A 22,424-nucleotide genomic window follows, 5' to 3' on the forward strand; every position below is an offset into this window, starting at 1 on the left:
GTCACTAAAAGCTCTTTCAGATAATATATATGTTAGGATTTTAAAAATACTTGAAATATTTACTATAAGAAGCACATTTAAAATTTTTTTTTTCAAGATTCACTTGCATTTTTACAAAAAATTAGTTCTAAAAATATTTTCACAAAAAACGATTTCAACTATTTTAAAAGCAATTCATAACGACTTTACACATCCAATTTGATTTTCACCTTCCAGTCTTAGGAGTATCTGAAATATCTATAGATCTCATTTAAGACAGTGTTACCAAAAACATATTTTCTTTAATTTTTTTTACTGTTACATTTGATCATATTCGATCTTAGTAGTTGAATTTAGTGTTTTTAAAAATTTAAAGTTAAATAAGTTTGAATCTAAACAGTTTGATCAATCCACGATCCAATAATTAAAATAGTCGGGTCCAAATAGAGTCGTTGGGCTCGTTTTGGATGACCGACATTCTCGTCAGGGGCAAGCCACACTTCCGCCCTTTTCACATCTTGCGCATGGGCATGTAACCTTCTTGTGACTTCTACTTTTCTAGGTGCGTCTACATGCATAAGGTCGGCCAGCCTTTTAATCTTGGCCTGACTTCTAGATTTTGCCCAAATTTTAGGTTTTAACCCAAACTTATTATAGATTCATCCATTAAAGAATGATTAGATTAGTTTAAAACCTAAACTGTAGTGCGCCAACCTTTTAATGAATTATGAGTTAAATTGGACCAAATTTGGGGTTGACCCAAAATTTATTTTTATACCGAATCATTAGAGAAAGATTGAGTTAGTTAAAATCAAGGATTGAAAATGGTCTAAATATCTTACACAGTATTTTACTATTTTAACGGGAAATCAGTTTTTTACTTTATTTAGATAAAATTGTGAATATTATCAAATTTGGGTTATAAACGCAGACAACGAAATCAGTGGGTGCTGCAGAACCGATCCGCGGCCAAGTGGAAATCCCCCAGAGCTCCAACCGCAACACACAGCAGCAGCGATGGGGGAGGAGAAGCGGCACCAGATGATGCAGAACCTGTTCGGAGATCAATCCGAAGAGGAAGAGGAAGAGGTCGATTCCGAGCACGAGTCCAATCCCCAGCCCAATTCTGTATGATCCTCTAATTTCATGTTTCCTTTGTATTCAGATTCCAATTGCATGTTTGGGAATGATTGGGGTTTCAGTTTTTGCTTTAATCTTAGCTGAAGGAAGATATAGGTTGTGGTTTTGTTAATGGCGGTGGATGATTTGGACGAAAGTGCTTATCTTGGGGTTTTTTTTTTGCTTGCAGTTGTTTCTAGGGTTTGGGAATTGTACTGGTGTGGTATTTGTTGTAGAAGGATGAAGGGTTAAGGAGGTTGGTTGTATTGAGAAGGAGTTGAAAGCAAAGAATTTAAGTTGGATTTTAACAGGAGCACAAGTTATTAGTTGTATGGTATTACTTGTTAATCCGTGGATAATTGTAATGTCAATTATGCGCAAGAAGCTTAACATTCTTTAGTTTTGAAGTTCAATTTCGAGATGAAAATGTGTGGAAGGTCTCGTCCGAGGAATTTCGTGATTATAAGAGCATTTAAGGATTGTATTTGACTATTAATATTAGTCGCACTTATATGATGCGGCGATTATAAGTTATTAGGGAAACATGTATTTTGTTTTAATGAAATGTGATTGTGCTTATGTTGAAAATAATCCTTTAGTACTTGCGAGAATTATACCGGCAGCAGAGTGATTTCCTAAACACCTTTGTAATGGTTTTGTTTTCAGGATGAAGGAGAGGGCGCTGTGGAGGCTGAGGGTGAAGGTGAAGTAGAGGGTCAGGGGGAGGTGGAAGTAGAGAGTGATGTTGAGCAGCGTAATGCTGATCCTGATCCAGGAGAAAGTGAGGGTGAAAGAGAACAAAGTTCCCAAGAAGTAGACATTGGTGATCATAGAGAAGAAAGTGAAGGAAAATATACAGACACAGATGAAAAAGAAGAGTTAACCAGCCGGAGACGAAATGTGATTGAAAGTGGGTCTGAGAGATCCGAGGAAAACCATTACCCTGACAATGAAGACGAGGTTAATCAGGCCATAAGTCCAAGGTAAATCTCTCTCTCTCTCTCTCTCTCTCTCACACACACACACATGCTTGTCCAGTGCACTTGAAAGAAAATATCTGAAGCAACATTTTTTATTCTAATATATCTTATTTGATTTTTGTGGGTGTGGGGCAATGCATGCTGGTTTGTTAACCAATTACTTTTATTTTTTGTACCCAAAGAGAATAAAATAAAGATGATTGTATGCTTTTTGCACTTAGACTTGTTTGGAGCAAGCATGGTTAGTCTGACTATAAGGACAATTCACTTGACTGCTTACAGTAGATCCCCTGAGGAGGAGGAACGTACTAACATCGCACACTCTGCTGTTCGCAATGTATTTGGTGACTCTGATGAAGAAGAAGAAGAAGAGACAGATTTTCGGAATGACATTCAGCATGAATCAAATGTTAGTACCAATTTGGAAAGCATTATGCTTGAATCTTTCTTTTGTAAATGCTGTCAGTCATGGTGTTTAAAATGACGTGACGTCGTTTCGTGCCTTAGAGATCACCAATGGAAGAGGAAGGAAGCTATGGAAGGAGTCCAATACTAGAGGATGTAATGCCTGATGAAGATGCTAGATATGATTCAGAAGAGGACAATATTGAGGCTAAACCTAGAGATAAACCAGTTGGCCCCCCATTGGAGCTAGAGATTCCACTACGCCCACCTCCTGCTCGTCCAGAAAAGGTTTGAGTTCTTATTCTACGTGGTGGAATGACTTTTTAAAATATAATTTGTTTGTTTTGTGTATCTGCAGCTTCTAAGACCATATAAAATTGATGCAACTGTAAGCGGCATGTAAATTGAAGGTGGTAGAGTTTAAAGTAGCTGTTGTATTAACAATAACATAGTCTAGCTAATTTTGGGTTTAATGAATAATCTCATTTGCATATGCTGAAAGAGATATAATGTGCTAATTGTTGGGGACATGGATTGTAGTTTGGTTCCAAAATGACTACCAGAAAATAGCTTTTCATTTTTTTATGGAAAAAAGTTTCTGACTGAAATTAGATAAAGTACAAAATATGTATCATTTATTTTCATGGACCTCAAAAGTACAATGCGAATGCACTGGTGTTATTTCTTCAAATGGTTGGATATGTTACAGGAGGATTTGCCAACATATATTGTCATCAATGAAGTAATGGATATGAGCTATGATATGGCTACCTGGTAGAAACATTGTCTACATACATTGGGATGGTCTATTTGTTCTTCCTCATTTATTTCATTTGGGCATCGTTTGGGATACTTTAGGAATTATTTGACTGCTACTGTTTACCATCAGATGTGAAGTAGTTAGACGGAAAATTATATCAATATTCAAATTTTGTCCTCATGTAGATGAACATGATCAAAGTTTCAAATATCATGGGCATCGACCCCAAACCGTTTGATCCAAAGACATATGTGGAAGAAGATACGTTTGTGACAGATGAATCAGGATCTAAGAAACGTATTCGTTTGGAGAACAATATTGTGCGCTGGAGGAGGGTTAGAAATCCAGATGGCACAACAACTGTAAGTAATCATCTCTATTATATTCTGTTATACACGTGCGTGTGTGCAATGCAATGGATTGCTGCAGACTTTATGTTTATCATTATTGTGTCAAAGATGCATGATTGCATATATTTGAAATTGTTTTGCAGTGGGTGGACTTTGTGTACGTTTTTCTATGTCTGCAAAGGGTTATTCATGACACTGAGTAGGATCAATCTTGTAATGGGTTATCCATTTGAGTACTTGACTATCATTTTTCCAAAGTAAAACTACATATGTATAAATGGCTTGTTATTTATTGGAGATGGGGTTCCTTTTTTCAAGATTAGGAAAACTTGTCTCTGTAGACTTGCAGTTCCTTGAACTTTACATTTCTATTTTTGTCATATCTGTTGTTGAGGTTTCCAGTGCTCTTTTTATCTTGAAACCCAATATAGATTTAACTTTACCACAATACCAATTTTATGTTGCACTGTTTACAAATTTATGCACTCAATGCTTCAACTTTTATTTCCTATGATTGTAGAGTGAAAGCAACACACGCTTTGTGAGATGGTCTGATGGCAGTTTGCAGCTGTTGATTGGGAATGAAGTTCTAGATATATCCGTGCAAGAAGCACAGCATGATCAAGCACACCTATTTCTCAGGCACGAAAAGGTAAAATTCCATAATCTGTTGGTGTTGTGCAATCCATGAATATATACATAACGGATTCTGTTTCCATCATAAATCTGAAAAAGCAGCTAAAAAAGTGGTTGAAAAGAATTCTCATCTGTCTACTAAGAAGTTGCTGTTCTAGAAAAACTCGGTCTTCACGAAAAATTGTTCATAAATACCTGTGCGTTGTTCCTACAGGGAATCCTCCAATCACAAGGAAAAGTTCTGAAGAAGATGAGGTTCATGCCATCATCCTTGACATCAAATTCACATCGACTGCTGACTGCTCTGGTTGATTCTCGACATAAAAAAGTATACAAGGTCAAGAACTGCGTTACTGACATCGATCCTGAGAGAGAAAAGGAGGAGAAAGAAAGGGTAAGTTGTTGCATAAGCTAGTTGTATCTGTTTATTATTATTTTATTTTTTTTCCGTGAAACATATAGATTGATTTTTCATTTGGTGCTGTAGGCCGAAAGTCAAAATATCAGAGCTAATTTACTTCTTAATCGGAAGAGGGAGAAGGTGAGCCGAAAGTATACAACAACTGGGGACAGGAAGCGCCAACTTTCACCTGGTTTCTTGGAAGATGCTCTTGATGAGGTACGATCTTGCTATTGGGGTAGGGGTGGAGGGTGGCATGGTGGGAATTTCCTTTGTCTTCTCTCGGGTTCATGCCAGGGCGCTCAACCATGGAGGCAATCTATCTCTTACGAAGATTGATGGAAAGATATAGAGATGGGAAAAAGGATTTACACATGGTCTTTATAGATTTGGAAAAAGCGTATGATAGGGTCCCAAGAGACATTCTTTGGAGGATTTTAGAGAAGAAAGGAGTACGAGTAGCATATATCCAAGCTATAAAGGATATGTATGAAGGAGCAAAGACTGCCGTAAGAACTCATGAAGGACAAACCGAAAGCTTTCCCATAACTGTAGGATTACATCAAGGCTCATCCTTAAGTCCTTACCTTTTTGCGTTGGTAATGGATGAGTTAACAGGACATATTCAAGATGATATTCCTTGGTGTATGCTTTTCGCAGACGATATAGTGTTGATAGATGAAACTCAGGAAGGGGTAAATGCAAAGCTTAACCTTTGGAGAGAAGTGTTGGAATCTAAAGGTCTTCGCCTAAGCCGATCAAAGACAGAATATATGGAGTGCAAGTTCAGTGCAAATGGAGGCCAAAACGAGTTAGGGGTGAGGATCGGAGATCAAGAAATACCAAAGAGCGACCGTTTTCGTTACCTAGGATCTATCTTGCAAAAGAACGGAGAATTAGATGGAGATCTCAACCATAGAATACAAGCTGGATGGATGAAGTGGAAGAGTGCATCCGGTGTGTTATGTGACCGCCGTATGCCACTGAAGCTTAAGGGAAAATTTTATAGGACGGCAATAAGGCCGGCGATGCTGTATGGCACAGAATGTTGGGCGGTGAAACATCAGCACGTACACAAAATGGGTGTAGCGGAGATGAGGATGCTTCGTTGGATGTGTGGGCACACGAGAAAGGATAAGATTAGGAATGAGGATATCCGGGGTAAAGTAGGAGTAGCCGAAATTGAAGGAAAGATGAGAGAAAATCGGTTACGGTGGTTTGGACATGTGCAAAGAAGGCCTACTGACGCTCCGATTAGAAGATGCGACTATGGGACAGAGGTTCAGGGCCGAAGGGGTAGAGGAAGACCTAGGAAAACTTTGGAAGAGACTCTAAGAAAAGACTTAGAGTACTTGGATCTAACGAAGGACATGACACATGATCGAGCACAATGGCGTTCTAAGATTCATATAGCCGATCCCACCCAGTGACTTGGATTTTCCAAGTCTCCAACCGAGAAGTTTTCCTCACTCGGAAAATTAAGGGAACACTACCCCAACATACATGCTCCACTCAGAAAGCTTCAACATACAAGCTTCAACAAAAGAAAATTCAAAGAACTTAGCGAATAAGGCTTTGGTGTATTTAACACAATACGTTGAAATGAAGGAAAGCTTATTTATTGATATCCCCGATAAGCTACAAATATGTACATATACATGAGTCAAAATAAACACACAAGAGGGAGCCTTCACAAAGGTTGCTTAGGAGAAGTCTCAGCAGTCGGTAGAGCCTCAGAAAGAGAAGGCACCGGAGGGGGATCATTTGGAGCCTCAGTACTGGACAGAACCCTAGAAGGAGGAGGCATCAGAGGTTGATCATTTGGAGCTTCATTACGCGGTACAGCCCCAGAAGACGAAGGCAATAAATGCCTTTGGAACAAACCCACAAATCTCTGATGATCAAGTAAAACCTGACCATCAGTTTCCTTCATCTGGTCAAGCTTCCTCTTCATGTTTGTAGCATAGTCATGTGCGAGCCGGTGCAACTGTTTATTCTCATGCTTGAGCCCTCTAATCTCCTGTTTGAGACTCATCACTTCAGCCGCCAATGATTCAACTTGGCGGGTTCGAGCAAATAGGCGTTGGGCCATATTAGACACAGAACCTGCACACTGAACACTGAGAGCCAGCGAATCCTTAACAGCTAACTCATCAGACCGTTTGGAAAGTAGTCTGTTATCTTTGGGAGTGAGAAGGTTCCTGGCCACCACCGCAGCGGTCATATCATTCTTCATCACGGAATCCCCAACGGTAAGAGGACCAGTGGGGGAGACGAAGGATGGACGCCATATGTTGTCTGGAGAAGGCGGGGCTGCCTCTTCAACAAGGTTCAAGTCAAAACGACGGTCGGAGGGGCCAGACATTTTCAAAGGTGTTGAAGAGAGAAGAGGTCGGACAAATCAAGATCTTAGAAGTGCAAGAATGAAGCTTCTACTGGTGGAGATTCAAGTGTGATTTGGAACTTAATGCCAGCCCCTATAAAAATCTGCACTCGACGGAGCTTCAGAAATCGAAGAGGCGCCTGCTCAGAAATCGAAGAGGCGTTTGCTTTCTCAAAAGCTGGGCTGCTTAGAGATCACGAGGGTTGATCTCAGAAATCGAAGAGGCGTTTGCTTTCTCAAAAGTTGGGCTGCTCAAAGACCACAAAGGCCGATCTCAGAAATCGAAGAGGCGCTCACTTTCTCAAAAGCTGGGCTCCCCAGAGACCACGAGGGCCGATCTCAGAAATCGAAGAGGCACCTACTTTTCCAGCCTTGTCAGCACCTGTCACACGCACACTCAGCTTTGCGGAAATTATGGGCATTCTATCGAAGACTTCTGGGGAAGTAGAAAACACATGAATCTTACTGTTCAATCACCCACTTGCCACACGCAACAATAGCTCATGGGTACCACAGAAAACTTTGCCAAAGTTCTCTGCCAAAGTTGAGCACGTGAAGCTTGCAGCTCCCACTACATCACTCTGACCAAGAAGGGTAAAAGAATAGCAAATAAACAGCACTAACAAAGTTTAAACCCATAAATTTTGAAGGTCTAGCTACCATATTATTACCCACAAGGGTAAAGGAACAGTACCACTGCTGGATAATTGGAAAGTCCCTGTGTGTCAACCTCTGTGCTTCGTGGCAAGGTAGACTAGCAAACATGCCCAACCTTTACTCACATTCGAGAAAACACTCCCAATAAGATTGCTTGCTCCAAAATCGAAGAGGCACCGTCCTCCGAATCTCGAGAGCCAGACTCCCAACATGACTACTTTCTTAAAAATCGAAGAGAAGCTTCGTGGCAAGGTAGACTAGCAAACATGCCCAACCTTTACTCACATTCGAGAAAACACTCCCAACAAGATTGCTTGCTCCAAAATCGAAGAGGCACCGCCCTCCGAATCTCGAGAGCCAGACTCCCAACATGATTACTTTCTCAAAAATCGAAGAGACGCTGCTCCCCGAATCTTCGAGAGCCAGACCCCCAGCATGATTGCTTTCTCAAAAATCGATGAGGCATCGTTCTCCGAATCAATCGAAGAGGCGCTCGCTTTCTCAAAAGCTGGGCTGCTCAGAGACCACGAGGGCCAATCTCAGAAATCGAAGAGGCACCTACTTTTCTAGCCTTGTCAGCACCTGTCACACGCACACTCAGCTTTGCAGAAATTATGGGCATTCTGTCGAAGACTTCTGGTGAAGTAGAAAGCACATGAATCTTACTGTTCAATCACCCACTTCCCACACGCAACAATAGCTCATGGGTACCACATATAACTTTGCCAAAGTTGAGCACGTGAAGCTTGCAGCTCCCACTACATCGCTCTGACCAAGAAAGGTAAAAGAATAGCAAAGAAACAGCACTAACAAAGTTTAGACACATAAATTTTGAAGGTCTAGCTACCATATTATTACCCACAAGGGTAAAGGAACAGTACCACTGCTGGATAATTGGAAAGTCCCTGTGTGTCAACCTCTGTGCTTCGTGGCAAGGTAGACTAGCAAACATGCCCAACCTTTACTCACATTCGAGAAAACACTCCCAACAAGATTGCTTGCTCCAAAATCGAAGAGGCACCGTCCTCCGAATCTCGAGAGCCAGACTCCCAACATGACTACTTTCTCAAAATTGAAGAGAGGGTAAAGGAACAGTACCATTGCTGGATAATTGGAAAGTCCCTGTGTGTCAACCTTTGTGCTTCGTGGCAAGGTAGACTAGCAAACATGCCCAACCTTTACTCACATTCGAGAAAACACTCCCAACAAGATTGCTTGCTCCAAAATCGAAGAGGCACCGTCCTCCGAATCTCGAGAGCCAGACTCCCAACATGACTACTTTCTCAAAATTGAAGAGAGGGTAAAGGAACAGTACCATTGCTGGATAATTGGAAAGTCCCTGTGTGTCAACCTTTGTGCTTCGTGGCAAGGTAGACTAGCAAACATGCCCAACCTTTACTCACATTCGAGACAACACTCCCAACAAGATTGCTTGCTCCAAAATCGAAGAGGCACCGCCCTTCGAATCTCGAGAGCCAGACTCCTAACATGATTACTTCCTCAAAAATCGAAGAGACACTGCTCTCCGAATCTCGAGAGTCAGACCCCCAACATGATTGCTTTCTCAAAAATCGATGAGGCATCGTTTTCCGAATCTCGAGAGCCAGATACCACAGACCACTTTTTCAAAGTGCTCTGACAGAGTTAAAACATGTGAAACTGGCAGCTCCCACTACCGTGCTATGACCAAGCAGGGTAAAGGAATAGCATTACTACTTGTTGTTAGGGAGACTCCTATATATGTCGACCTCCATCCCCAACGGACAGGCAGACCTGCAAAAATGCTCAACCCTTCATCATATCTGAGAGGGCACTCCCAACGAAGCCTTTCGAAATATTCAGCTTTCTTTCCCCCCGATAATACCTCTGCAAACAAGCTATACTAGAGCAAGAATATCTCATATCATCAGGGTTAAAAGCAAGAGTATCCCATATCATGCTTTTTCCCTGTCTTTTCCTTTGGCCTTGTTTTTACCTGCAAGACAAGGAGAAAGAGAGCAATCAGTCAGCAGTTGGAATCAAGCTTCCAGCCAGGAACTGACTGCCTGGAACCCCTTACCTGATTACTTACCTGGCATTGCTCTCGAGTACTCATCTTCAACATCTTATGTTTCCAGGGAAGATTCCGCATCTGCTTGAGGAACAGATAGGGCAAGTGCGAAGGATACAAGGAAGCATGTGGAGACAAACGTAACAGCACACGTGCCGATACATCCATTACTCTGTCAAAAGCAAAAGTATCCCATATCAGCAGGGTGGAACGTACTCTAGATTTGATGGACTTGTTTTGACCCTCAAATTCTTCAGTCGGCCTTATACTCTGGAGGAAACCAGAAAACCCTCCAGCTCAGTTCAAGAATAAGCCTGTGGAAAGTTACTTCTTCAAAAGCAAAAGTATCTCATATCATCTCTTCTCATTTTTCTTCTCTTTATCCTTCATGCTGCTGCAAGATGGGGAGAAGGTGAACAATCAGTCGGAGCTCTGATTGCTTACCTTGTCTGTCACCTCTTTCAGCAGACCCCCTAGCTCGGCGACTTGGGGGACTCCTACTACATGGTTTGTATCGCGCTTGACCAAGCCTGAAACTACAAGTAAGCTTCAAGTGAAATTGATACATTACCTTGTGCATCTCCACCAGTTAAAGATACCACCCCTGGATGGAGGAAGAGTACTTCCAGAGAAGATGCCACATCTACCTATGAGACAGATAAGGCAAGTCAAGACGACACCACACTCCGATACTTAGAAGTTTCGTGATTACGAGATCATTCTCCCACAATATTTCCTAATGTCATTTGTACTAAATCATTCACTTGTACTCACTAAAGGAGAGCTTGAACCTATGTACTTGTGTAAACCCTTCACAATTAATGAGAACTCTTCTATTCCGTGGACGTAGCCAATCTGGGTGAACCACGTACATCTTGTGTTTGCTTTCCTATCTCTATCCATTTATATACTTATCCACACTAATGACCGGAGCAATCTAGCGAAGATCACAAAAAGCGACCGTTTTCGCTACCTAGGATCTATCTTGCAAGAGAACGGAGAATTAGATGGAGATCTCAACCATAGAATACGAGCTGGATGGATGAAGTGTAAGAATGCATCCGGCGTGTTGTGTGACCGTCGTAGGCCACTGAAGCTCAAGGGAAAATTTTATAGGACGGCAATAAGGCCAGCGATGTTGTATGGCACAGAATGTTGGGCGGTGAAGCATCAACACGTACACAAAATGGGTGTAGCGGAGATGAGGATGCTTCGTGGGATGTGTGGGCACACGAGAAAGGATAAGATTGGGAATGAGGATATCCGAGGTAAAGTAGGAGTAGCCGAAATTGTAGGAAAGATGAGAGAAAATCGGCTCCGGTGATTTGGACATGTGCAAAGAAGGCCGACTGACGCTCCGGTTCGAAGATGTGACTACGGGACAGAGGTTCAGGGCCGAAGGGGTAGAGGAAGACCTAGGAAAACTTTGGAAGAGACTCTAAGAAAAGACTTAGAGTACTTGGATCTAACGGAGGACATGACACAAAACCGAGCGCAATGGCGTTCTAGGATTCATATAGCCGACCCCACTTAGTGGGAAAAGGCTTTGTTGTTGTTGTTGTTGTTGTTGTTCTCTGTTCATGGTTTTGTGTTCCTTTACAGCATATTCAAATGCTAAGACGTATAGCTTACCTGTTTATGACATTCGAAGAACGTTCTCATTTTTATTCTTTTTATGGACATGGAAGCCTCTATAATCATTTTCTAGTGCTTGCTGGAATTTTTTATTTATTACCTATGTAGTACTATTAAGTCTAACTCCGCCTATGTCTTACATGGCCGGTCCCAAGCCCGGATAAAGGAGGAGGGGGAGGGCGTCAGGTAGTCGACAGCCGGCACTCCATGATCACGTCGAATCCTTATGAAAATGAATCCAGAACAAAATCGCACTAAAGCTAGGGCGTCACCCGTAAGTGGCGCGCTGTGTGGCCTGAGCACAGTGATAAGTGAGCAAGGGTCGCTGTATCTCCATCGGCACCCGGATGCAGTGTTAAATGAGCAAGGGGGCCATAGAAACTTCTTTTCGAACGACTCGATGTTGTAGATGTCAAGAGGGTAGGAGATAGAATCATGGCAATCAAGATTGTAATAGGACAAGAACTTATCAATGTGATTAGTGCGTACGCACCTCAAGTAGGGTTGGATACGAGTTCGAAGGAGAAATTTTGGGAAGATCTTGGAGACTTGGTGCAAGGAATTGCTCAGACGGAGAAGTTATTTATAGGAGGAGATTTAAATGGACACGTGGGCAGGGAGACGGGCAACTATGGAGGTTTTCATGGTGGCCATGGTTTTGGGGAGAGAAACGAGGATGGGGAAGCTATCTTGGATTTTGCAATGGCATATGATCTCTTCTTAGCCAACACCTTTTTTAAGAAGAGAGAAGAACATGTGATCACCTACAAGAGTGGGTCGTCAAAAACACAAATAGATTTTCTTCTAATGAGGAAAGGGGATCGTATAACTTGTAAGGATTGCAAAGTTATACCAGGAGAGAGCGTGGCTAATCAACATCGCTTGTTGGTGATGGATGTACATATCAAAAGAGTAAGACAAAAGAACAAGACTTGGAAGTGCCCAAGGACTAGATGGTGGAATCTAAAAGAAGAAAAACAAGTCATTTTCAAAGAGAAGGTAATCACCCAATGTGTGTGGGATAGAGAGGGGGAAGCTAGCCAAATGTGGGATTCCATGGCTAGTTGTATCCGAAAAGTAGCAAAAGAGGTATTAGGAGAGTCCAAGGGCTTTGCCCCACACCAAAAGGAATCTTGGTGGTGGAATGAGGAGGTACAAACAAAGGTGAAGGCTAAGAAGGAATGTTGTAAAGCCTTATACAAGGAGAGGACCGATGAAAATGGTGAAAAGTATAGAAAAGCGAAGCAAGAGGCGAAAAAAGCTGTCAGAGAAGCTAAGTTAGCGGCTTACGACGATATGTATAAACGACTAGATACCAAAGAAGGAGAGTTGGATATCTATAAACTATCTAGAGCAAGGGAAAAGAAGACAAGGGACCTAAACCAAGTGAGGTGCATCAAGGATGAGGATGGAAAGGTTCTTGCTACAGAGAACGCGGTTAAAGACAGATGGAGAGGTTATTTTCATAACCTTTTCAATGAAGGACATGAAATGAGTGATTCTTTAGGGGAGTTGAGTAACTCAGAAGAGTGTAGAAACTACTCTTTTTATCGTCGAATCCGGAAGGAAGAAGTGGTTGTAGCTTTGAAGAAGATGAAGCATAAAAAAGCAATAGGCCCAGACAATATACCAATCGAAGTGTGGAAACTTTTGGGAGAGACAGGTATAACATGGCTCACTGACCTTTTCAATAGGATTTTGAAAACGAAGAAGATGCCAAATGAGTGGCGAACGAGCACTTTGGTGCCTATCTACAAGAACAAGGGCGACGTACAAAATTGCATGAACTATAGGGGTATTAAGCTAATGAGTCATACAATGAAGCTCTGGGAGAGAGTCATTGAGCATAGATTGAGGCAAGAGACACGGGTTTCGGACAACCAATTCGGGTTCATGCCAGGGCGCTCAACCATGGAGGCAATCTATCTCTTACGAAGATTGATGGAAAGATATAGAGATGGGAAAAAGGATTTACACATGGTCTTTATAGATTTGGAAAAAGCGTATGATAGGGTCCCAAGAGACATTCTTTGGAGGATTTTAGAGAAGAAAGGAGTACGAGTAGCATATATCCAAGCTATAAAGGATATGTATGAAGGAGCAAAGACTGCCGTAAGAACTCATGAAGGACAAACCGAAAGCTTTCCCATAACTGTAGGATTACATCAAGGCTCATCCTTAAGTCCTTACCTTTTTGCGTTGGTAATGGATGAGTTAACAGGACATATTCAAGATGATATTCCTTGGTGTATGCTTTTCGCAGACGATATAGTGTTGATAGATGAAACTCAGGAAGGGGTAAATGCAAAGCTTAACCTTTGGAGAGAAGTGTTGGAATCTAAAGGTCTTCGCCTAAGCCGATCAAAGACAGAATATATGGAGTGCAAGTTCAGTGCAAATGGAGGCCAAAACGAGTTAGGGGTGAGGATCGGAGATCAAGAAATACCAAAGAGCGACCGTTTTCGTTACCTAGGATCTATCTTGCAAAAGAACGGAGAATTAGATGGAGATCTCAACCATAGAATACAAGCTGGATGGATGAAGTGGAAGAGTGCATCCGGCGTGTTGTGTGACCGCCGTATGCCATTGAAGCTCAAGGGAAAATTTTATAGGACGGCAATAAGGCCGGCGATGCTGTATGGCACAGAATGTTGGGCGGTGAAACATCAACACGTACACAAAATGGGTGTAGCGGAGATGAGGATGCTTCGTTGGATGTGTGGGCACACGAGAAAGGATAAGATTAGGAATGAGGATATCCGGGGTAAAGTAGGAGTAGTCGAAATTGAAGGAAAGATGAGAGAAAATCGGTTACGGTGGTTTGGACATGTGCAAAGAAGGCCTACTGACGCTCCGATTAGAAGATGCGACTATGGGACAGAGGTTCAGGGCCGAAGGGGTAGAGGAAGACCTAGGAAAACTTTGGAAGAGACTCTAAGAAAAGACTTAGAGTACTTGGATCTAACGAAGGACATGACACAGGATCGAGCACAATGGCGTTCTAAGATTCATATAGCCGATCCCACTCAGTGACTTGGATTTTCCAAGTCTCCAACCGAGAAGTTTTCCTCACTCGGGAAATTAAGGGAACACTACCCCAACCTACATGCTCCACTCAGAAAGCTTCAACATACAAGCTTCAACAAAAGAAAATTCAAATAACTTAGCGAAGAAGGCTTTGGTGTATTTAACACAATACGTTGAAATGAAGGAAAGCTTATTTATTGATATCCCCGATCAGCTACAAATATGTACATATACATGAGTCAAAATAAACACACAAGACGGAGCCTTCACAAAGGTTGCTTAGGAGAAGTCTCAGCAGTCGGTAGAGCCCCAGAAAGAGAAGGCACCGGAGGGGGATCATTTGGAGCCTCAGTACTGGACAAAACCCTAGAAGGAGGAGGCATCAGAGGTTGATCATTCGGAGCTTCATTACGCGGTACAGCTCCAGAAGACGAAGGCAATAAATGCATTTGGAACAAACCCACAAATCTCTGATGATCAAGTAAAACCTGACCATCAGTTTCCTTCATCTGGTCAAGCTTCCTCTTCATGTTTGTAGCATAGTCATGTGCGAGCCGGTGCAACTGTTTATTCTCATGCTTGAGCCCTCTAATCTCCTGTTTGAGACTCATCACTTCAGCCGCCAAGGATTCAACTTGGCGGGTTCGAGCAAATAGGCGTTGGGCCATATTAGACACAGAACCTGCACACTGAACACTGAGAGCCAGCGAATCCTTAACAGCTAACTCATCAGACCGTTTGGAAAGTAGTCTGTTATCTTTGGGAGTGAGAAGGTTCCTGGCCACCACCGCAGCGGTCATATCATTCTTCATCACGGAATCCCCAACGGTAAGAGGACCAGTAGGGGAGACGAAGGATGGGCGCCATATGTTGTCTGGAGAAGGCGGGGCTGCCTCTTCAACAAGGTTCAAGTCAAAACGACGGTCGGAGGGGCCAGACATTTTCAAAGGTGTTGAAGAGAGAAGAGGTCGGACAAATCAAGATCTTAGAAGTGCAAGAATGAAGCTTCTACTGGTGGAGATTCAAGTGTGCTTTGGAACTTAATGTCAGCCTCTATAAAAATCTGCACTCGACGGAGCTTCAGAAATCGAAGAGGCGCCTGCTCAGAAATCGAAGAGGCGTTTGCTTTCTCAAAAGCTGGGCTGCTTAGAGATCACGAGGGTTGATCTCAGAAATCGAAGAGGCGTTTGCTTTCTCAAAAGTTGGGCTGCTCAAAGACCACGAAGGCCGATCTCAGAAATCGAAGAGGCGCTCGCTTTCTCAAAAGCTGGGCTCCCCAGAGACCACGAGGGCCGATCTCAGAAATCGAAGAGGCACCTACTTTTCCAGCCTTGTCAGCACCCGTCACACGCACACTCAGCTTTGCAGAAATTATGGGCATTCTGTCGAAGACTTCTGGGGAAGTAGAAAACACATGAATCTTACTGTTCAATCACCCACTTCCCACACGCAACAATAGCTCATGGGTACCACAGATAACTTTGCCAAAGTTCTCTGCCAAAGTTGAGCACGTGAAGCTTGCAGCTCCCACTACATCGCTCTGACCAAGAAGGGTAAAAGAATAGCAAAGAAACAGCACTAACAAAGTTTAGACCCATAAATTTTGAAGGTCTAGCTACCATATTATTACCCACAAGGGTAAAGGAACAGTACCACTGCTGGATAATTGGAAAGTCCCTGTGTGTCAACCTCTGTGCTTCGTGGCAAGGTAGACTAGCAAACATGCCCAACCTTTACTCACATTCGAGAAAACACTCCCAATAAGATTGCTTGCTCCAAAATCGAAGAGGCACCGTCCTCCGAATCTCGAGAGCCAGACTCCCAACATGACTACTTTCTTAAAAATCGAAGAGAGGGTAAAGGAACAGTACCATTGCTGGATAATTGGAAAGTCTCTGTGTGTCAACCTTTGTGCTTCGTGGCAAGGTAGACTAGCAAACATGCCCAACCTTTACTCACATTCGAGAAAACACTCCCAACAAGATTGCTTGCTCCAAAATCGAAGAGGCACCGCCCTTCGAATCCCGAGAGCCAGACTCCCAACGTGATTACTTTCTCAAAAATCGAAGAGACACTGCTCCCCGAATCTTCGAGAGCCAGACCCCCAGCATGATTGCTTTCTCAAAAATCGATGAGGCATCGTTCTCCGAATCAATCGAAGAGGCGCTCGCTTTCTCAAAAGCTGGGCTGCTCAGAGACCACGAGGGCCGATCTCAGAAATCGAAGAGGCACCTACTTTTCTAGCCTTGTCAGCACCTGTCACACGCACACTCAGCTTTGCAGAAATTATGGGCATTCTGTCGAAGACTTCTGGTGAAGTAGAAAGCACATGAATCTTACTGTTCAATCACCCACTTCCCACACGCAACAATTGCTCATGGGTACCACAGATAACTTTGCCAAAGTTCTCTGCCAAAGTTGAGCACGTGAAGCTTGCAGCTCCCACTACATCGCTCTGACCAAGAAAGGTAAAAGAATAGCAAAGAAACAGCACTAACAAAGTTTAGACACATAAATGTTGAAGGTCTAGCTACCATATTATTACCCACAAGGGTAAAGGAACAGTACCACTGCTGGATAATTGGAAAGTCCTTGTGTGTCAACCTCTGTGCTTCGTGGCAAGGTAGACTAGCAAACATGCCCAACCTTTACTCACTTTCGAGAAAACACTCCCAACAAGATTGCTTGCTCCAAAATCGAAGAGGCACCGTCCTCCGAATCTCGAGAGCCAGACTCCCAACATGACTACTTTCTCAAAAGCGAAGAGAGGGTAAAGGAACAGTACCATTGCAACTGGCAGCTCCCACTACCGTGCTATGACCAAGCAGGGTAAAGGAATAGCATTACTACTTGTTGTTAGGGAGACTCCTATATATGTCGACCTCCATCCCCAACGGACAGGCAGACCTGCAAAAATGCTCAACCCTTCATCATATCTGAGAGGGCACTCCCAACGAAGCCTTTCGAAATATTCAGCTTTCTTTCCCCCCGATAATACCTCTGCAAACAAGCTATACTAGAGCAAGAATATCTCATATCATCAGGGTTAAAAGCAAGAGTATCTCATATCATGCTTTTTCCCTGTCTTTTCCTTTGGCCTTGTTTTTACCTGCAAGACAAGGAGAAAGAGAGCAATCAGTCAGCACTTGGAATCAAGCTTCCAGCCAGGAACTGACTGCCTGGAACCCCTTACCTGATTACTTACCTGGCATTGCTCTCGAGTACTCATCTTCAACATCTTATGTTTCCAGGGAAGATTCTGCATTTGCTTGAGGAACAGATAGGGCAAGTGCGAAGGATACAAGGAAGCATGTGGAGACAAGCGTAACAGCACACGTGCCGATACACCCATTACTCTGTCAAAAGCAAAAGTATCCCATATCAGTAGGGTGGAACGTACTCTAGATTTGATGGACTTGTTTTGACCCTCAAATTCTTCAGTCGGCCTTATACTCTGGAGGAAACCAGAAAACCCTCCAGCTCAGTTCAAGAATAAGCCTGTGGAAAGTTACTTCTTCAAAAGCAAAAGTATCTCATATCATCTCTTCTCATTTTTCTTCTCTTTATCCTTCATGCTGCTGCAAGATGGGGAGAAGGTGAACAATCAGTCGGAGCTCTGATTGCTTACCTTGTCTGTCACCTCTTTCAGCAGACCCCCTAGCTCGGCGACTTGGGGGACTCCTACTGCATGGTTTGTATCGCGCTTGACCAAGCCTGAGACTACAAGTAAGCTTCAAGTGAAATTGATACATTACCTTGTGCATCTCCACCAGTTAAAGATACCACCCCTGGATGGAGGAAGAGTACTTTCAGAGAAGATGCCACATCTACCTATGAGACAGATAAGGCAAGTCAAGACGACACCACACTCCGATACTTAGAAGTTTCGTGATTACGAGATCATTCTCCCACAATATTTCCTAATGTCATTTGTACAAAATCATTCACTTGTACTCACTAAAGGAGAGCTTGAACCTATGTACTTGTGTAAACCCTTCACAATTAATGAGAACTCTTCTATTCTGTGGACGTAGCCAATCTGGGTGAACCACGTACATCTTGTGTTTGCTTTCCTATCTCTATCCATTTATATACTTATCCACACTAATGACCGGAGCAATCTAGCGAAGATCACAAAAAGCGACCGTTTTCGCTACCTAGGATCTATCTTGCAAGAGAACGGAGAATTAGATGGAGATCTCAACCATAGAATACGAGCTGGATGGATGAAGTGTAAGAGTGCATCCGGCGTGTTGTGTGACCGTCGTAGGCCACTGAAGCTCAAGGGAAAATTTTATAGGACGGCAATAAGGCCAGCGATATTGTATGGCACAGAATGTTGGGCGGTGAAGCATCAACACGTACACAAAATGGGTGTAGCGGAGATGAGGATGCTTCGTGGGATGTGTGGGCACACGAGAAAGGATAAGATTGGGAATGAGGATATCCGAGGTAAAGTAGGAGTAGCCGAAATTGTAGGAAAGATGAGAGAAAATCGGCTCCGATGATTTGGACATGTGCAAAGAAGGCCGACTGACGCTCCGGTTCGAAGATGTGACTACGGGACAGAGGTTCAGGGCCAAAGGGGTAGAGGAAGACCTAGGAAAACTTTGGAAGAGACTCTAAGAAAAGACTTAGAGTACTTGGATCTAACGGAGGACATGACACAAAACCGAGCGCAATGGCGTTCTAGGATTCATATAGCCGACCCCACTTAGTGGGAAAAGGCTTTGTTGTTGTTGTTGTTGTTGTAGTACTATTAAGTCTCTTAGCTGATCACTTCTGATTTTCAGGATGAAGAACCAAATTATCATGAGTCTCGTCATTCTCGCCACCATATGGAGGAGGATTTCGAAATGGAAGCTCGAAGAGAGAAACGCATTTTGAATGCTAAGAAGGTCCTACAACTTGATTATTACATTTTCCATATATAAGTTATATTGCATCTTTTCTGGCAGAAGTATTAACACCTGGAGTTTTAGTCACAGGGACCTAAAGACATCCCTCGCAAGTCATCCTTGCCAACTACCAAATCATCTCGGCGTTCAATGGGTTTGTCTGATAGTGAGAAAGACGAGTCTGAGTATGAAACTGATGGGGAAGATGTTGAGCCTCCACATAAGATGGCTGAGGATTCAGAGCCAGAGTATGAAGATTCGGAAGAAGAAGATGACGAAGAACATCATGATGCCGAGGTTAATGATGCCTCAGAGTTGGAGGCTGAGGTATGTCCCTCTTCTTTTCAGTAAAAATGTTTCTGTATTTATATTTTTTTAACATATGGATCTGTTATATTGTTACTTGTTACCATAGACTGATAGACGTGAGTGTTTCTCGTTGTTTTGTCTTTCTTTTGTCAGCATATTCTTATGGTACGATGCAGATTGATTATATCACTAAGATACAAAATGCAAGAATATGGCTCCATTATTTTGGCCCCTGAGTTGGATTTTTCCTTTGGCAATACATGGCTATTTTCTTGAAAACATATACTGCATTTCTTCTGTATCATACAAGTGAGTGGTTATTCTCAGTCCTGAGGACAATTACCGTTCCGTATTTTCAAATAGAAATCTATTTGCTGTTAATTCTTCAAAAGGGGGGAAAAGCTTCTTTTGTTCATCTGTTGTTACTATGTCAATAAATTAGTATGCCTACATTGTTGTTTGACACGAGCAAATTTTCTGGGCTCGGTCAACTCTACTCCAATTTACATACTTGTATCTTTAAATCTGTTTCTCGATATATCTGTAGGCGCCCAAGCAAAAGGTTAAGGACTCTGGACACAAGCGCAAGGCAATCGAGTCAGATGAAGACTCACCTCCAAGGAAGGCCGCGCCACATCGCAGAATGGCTGTTTATGATAGTGATGAGGACTAAAACCTTCGGTTGGATGATTTCCAGTGAGTACTTTGCCAACGCTAAGACGTCATGAATTTTGAGTTTCGCTCTTTAATTCTCTCACGTTATATTGCAGACAACTCGGTTAGGCTTAATACCGTTCATCCCGGGTGGATGATCCAGAGACGAAACCAAAGTGCCATCGGTTCAAAGACGACATGAATTGCCCGTCGCAACCGGGTCTCGGAGCCAAAAATAACAGCCGGTCGTATTTATGCTTCTTCAAATGTTTGCTATGGTGTTACAACTTTGTTTTGTGTTTTTGTGTATATATAGCAACAAGTAGTTTGCTACACTGGCAAAATTGATGTGAATTCGGGAGATCTGTCAAACAGTTTTTGCCCCCTCGAAAAGGAATAATCTTCTTGTATATAGTAAATTGCTTCATGGGAAAGAAAAGTAGAATTATTGTGGCCGTGACGTTCCAAAGTGCTTTTGCAATTATTTTTTTGGAAACTAAGTGCTTTTGCTTTAGCTTTGGCCATCAAGCCTATTGAGAAAAAGGGGCACTAGACCACGTCATTTGTAACGCACTAACACCTCATCTGTAACACACGAACGAAAGTTTTAACTAATTTTTGTGTTTTTACTAAGTAGTCATATCGAAATTTTTTTTCCATCATTGTTGCTGGTGACAGCGATATAATCTATCGAGGAAATTGTAGATATAGGCTTTCAACTTTAATTTAATTGGAGTAATGATTCTTCAACTAAAATTTAATGACTATTGCTCTCATAACTTATCAAAATGTGCAACTATGATCATTTTCGTCAACTTTGTTACAACTTCTGTCAAAATGAGTTACGTGACTCGTATGTGAAACTGAAACAAGGGGCAAATATGAAAAATCAAATAGAAAAATTGTAGCAATAGTCGCTCGACTTTAATCTAATTGGAGAATTTGTCCCTCAACTTTAATTCAATTTAGTAATAATCCTTCTAACATGACTCATTTTGACGGAATTCTTATGGAGTTGATGAAAAAGACCATAACGAGACATTTTGATGAGTTAAAAGAACAATGATCATGAATTTTCAGTTGAGAGATCATTACTACAATTTTTTCCAATATATTTTAAACATAAATGTTTAAATTTGAAAGCCTATATGACACTCTGATATTTTAAAGTTTTGTTTGTTTTCCATCTGATATGTCAAATTACAATATTATTTATTTGGGAATTGTTATTGGCATTCAAAAAATCTCATTCTACACTCCAAACTTTCTATATTTGGAAAGAAAATACACTTGTGAGAATGTAGAATAAGATTTTTGGAATACTAATAATATTTCCCTTCAAATTTTCATAATTATAATAAATATTTTTAACAACAAACAATAATAAAAATGATAAAGAGCATTTATTAATCAGCTAAAAATAAATTTGGCCAATACACGTCACGCCATATAATAATTGACATTTTTGGTTGAAAACACTAAGGTTGTCTTTTTTTTTTGAACAAACGATAGTATCTACACTAAAGAGATGATAGAATAACTAAGCCTTATAGTGGGCTTGTCGTAGTACTAAGTGGTAGATTGTCTTTTTAAACTGTTATTGATGATGTAAACTTTTCGATATTCCATTTGGAGATGCTCTAAGAAACCAAGAATTATAATGAGATAGATGGCAGAGCATACATTTGGAACCTACCCGATAATACGAAAAAAAATTCAACGTGTACAAAACACATAATCCATAATCTAGTCACGCCATATAAGAATTGACATTTTTGGTTGAAAACGAAAAAAATTTCAGCGTGTACAAAACACATAATCCATAATCATTTTTTTTAGTTAAGCGATATTGTCGTTAAGTTAGAAATTAATTTGCCACTGATGGGATTCGAACTCATGCCGTCACACAAGAGCGTTATTCTTCTCCACTACTATGGTAGAGGACTACCTACAACCCATAATGATTATATAAATGGAATGATACTTAAAGGGAAGTGTTATTAGCACTTCAAAAATCTTATTCTACACTCCAAACTTTCTATATTTAAAAAGAAAAATACATTTATAGTATATAATGAAATTTTTGAAATGCCAATAATAATTCCCCACTTAAAATCAAAATTTTTTCTATTTGTGAAATGACATACGACGAACTTATCCGTATTCTGCTCATTAAAAAATA

At 41.7% G+C, this 22,424-nt stretch overlaps 3 protein-coding genes across 11 annotated transcripts; 2 read left to right on the forward strand and 1 right to left on the reverse strand.

The window, feature by feature from the left end:
- The first annotated feature begins 883 nt into the window (after window positions 1-883).
- On the forward strand, window positions 884-20,711 carry LOC126599376 (protein LEO1 homolog). 6 transcript variants are annotated; one of them, XM_050265743.1, is made up of 12 exons: window positions 884-1,107; window positions 1,765-2,081; window positions 2,361-2,487; window positions 2,586-2,771; window positions 3,429-3,605; window positions 4,114-4,245; window positions 4,444-4,623; window positions 4,717-4,848; window positions 19,175-19,279; window positions 19,364-19,606; window positions 19,742-19,897; window positions 20,136-20,208. In XM_050265743.1, exons 1-11 carry the CDS (start codon window positions 997-999, stop codon window positions 19,862-19,864), a joined length of 1,833 nt encoding a protein of 610 aa, XP_050121700.1. In that variant the 5' UTR covers window positions 884-996; the 3' UTR covers window positions 19,865-19,897; window positions 20,136-20,208. The 6 variants fall into 6 exon arrangements, with proteins under 6 accessions (XP_050121700.1, XP_050121698.1, XP_050121699.1 ...); XM_050265741.1 differs by lacking the exon at window positions 19,742-19,897 and adding an exon at window positions 20,311-20,711 and having other exon boundaries at window positions 885-1,107; window positions 20,136-20,279; XM_050265742.1 differs by lacking the exon at window positions 19,742-19,897 and adding an exon at window positions 20,359-20,711 and having other exon boundaries at window positions 885-1,107; window positions 2,364-2,487; window positions 20,136-20,284.
- Window positions 5,082-18,432, forward strand: LOC126599378 (uncharacterized). 3 transcript variants are annotated; one of them, XM_050265746.1, is made up of 3 exons: window positions 5,082-6,441; window positions 14,770-16,089; window positions 16,308-18,432. In XM_050265746.1, exon 1 carries the CDS (start codon window positions 5,115-5,117, stop codon window positions 6,057-6,059), a length of 945 nt encoding a protein of 314 aa, XP_050121703.1. In that variant the 5' UTR covers window positions 5,082-5,114; the 3' UTR covers window positions 6,060-6,441; window positions 14,770-16,089; window positions 16,308-18,432. The 3 variants fall into 3 exon arrangements, 2 of the variants coding, with proteins under 2 accessions (XP_050121703.1, XP_050121704.1); XM_050265747.1 differs by having other exon boundaries at window positions 14,770-15,990; window positions 16,906-18,432; XR_007615090.1 differs by lacking the exons at window positions 5,082-6,441; window positions 14,770-16,089 and adding an exon at window positions 7,643-7,761.
- On the reverse strand, window positions 6,227-17,134 carry LOC126599379 (uncharacterized). 2 transcript variants are annotated; one of them, XM_050265750.1, is made up of 2 exons: window positions 16,986-17,134; window positions 6,227-7,742 (listed from the first exon to the last, which is right to left on the reverse strand). In XM_050265750.1, exon 2 carries the CDS (start codon window positions 6,992-6,994, stop codon window positions 6,320-6,322), a length of 675 nt encoding a protein of 224 aa, XP_050121707.1. In that variant the 5' UTR covers window positions 6,995-7,742; window positions 16,986-17,134; the 3' UTR covers window positions 6,227-6,319. The 2 variants fall into 2 exon arrangements, with proteins under 2 accessions (XP_050121707.1, XP_050121706.1); XM_050265749.1 differs by lacking the exon at window positions 16,986-17,134 and adding an exon at window positions 14,870-15,322 and having other exon boundaries at window positions 6,227-6,541.
- Window positions 20,712-22,424: the final 1,713 nt, after the last annotated feature.

Source organism: Malus sylvestris, chromosome 14 (genome assembly GCF_916048215.2).
Source record: "Malus sylvestris chromosome 14, drMalSylv7.2, whole genome shotgun sequence".
Lineage (NCBI taxonomy): Eukaryota > Viridiplantae > Streptophyta > Magnoliopsida > Rosales > Rosaceae > Malus > Malus sylvestris.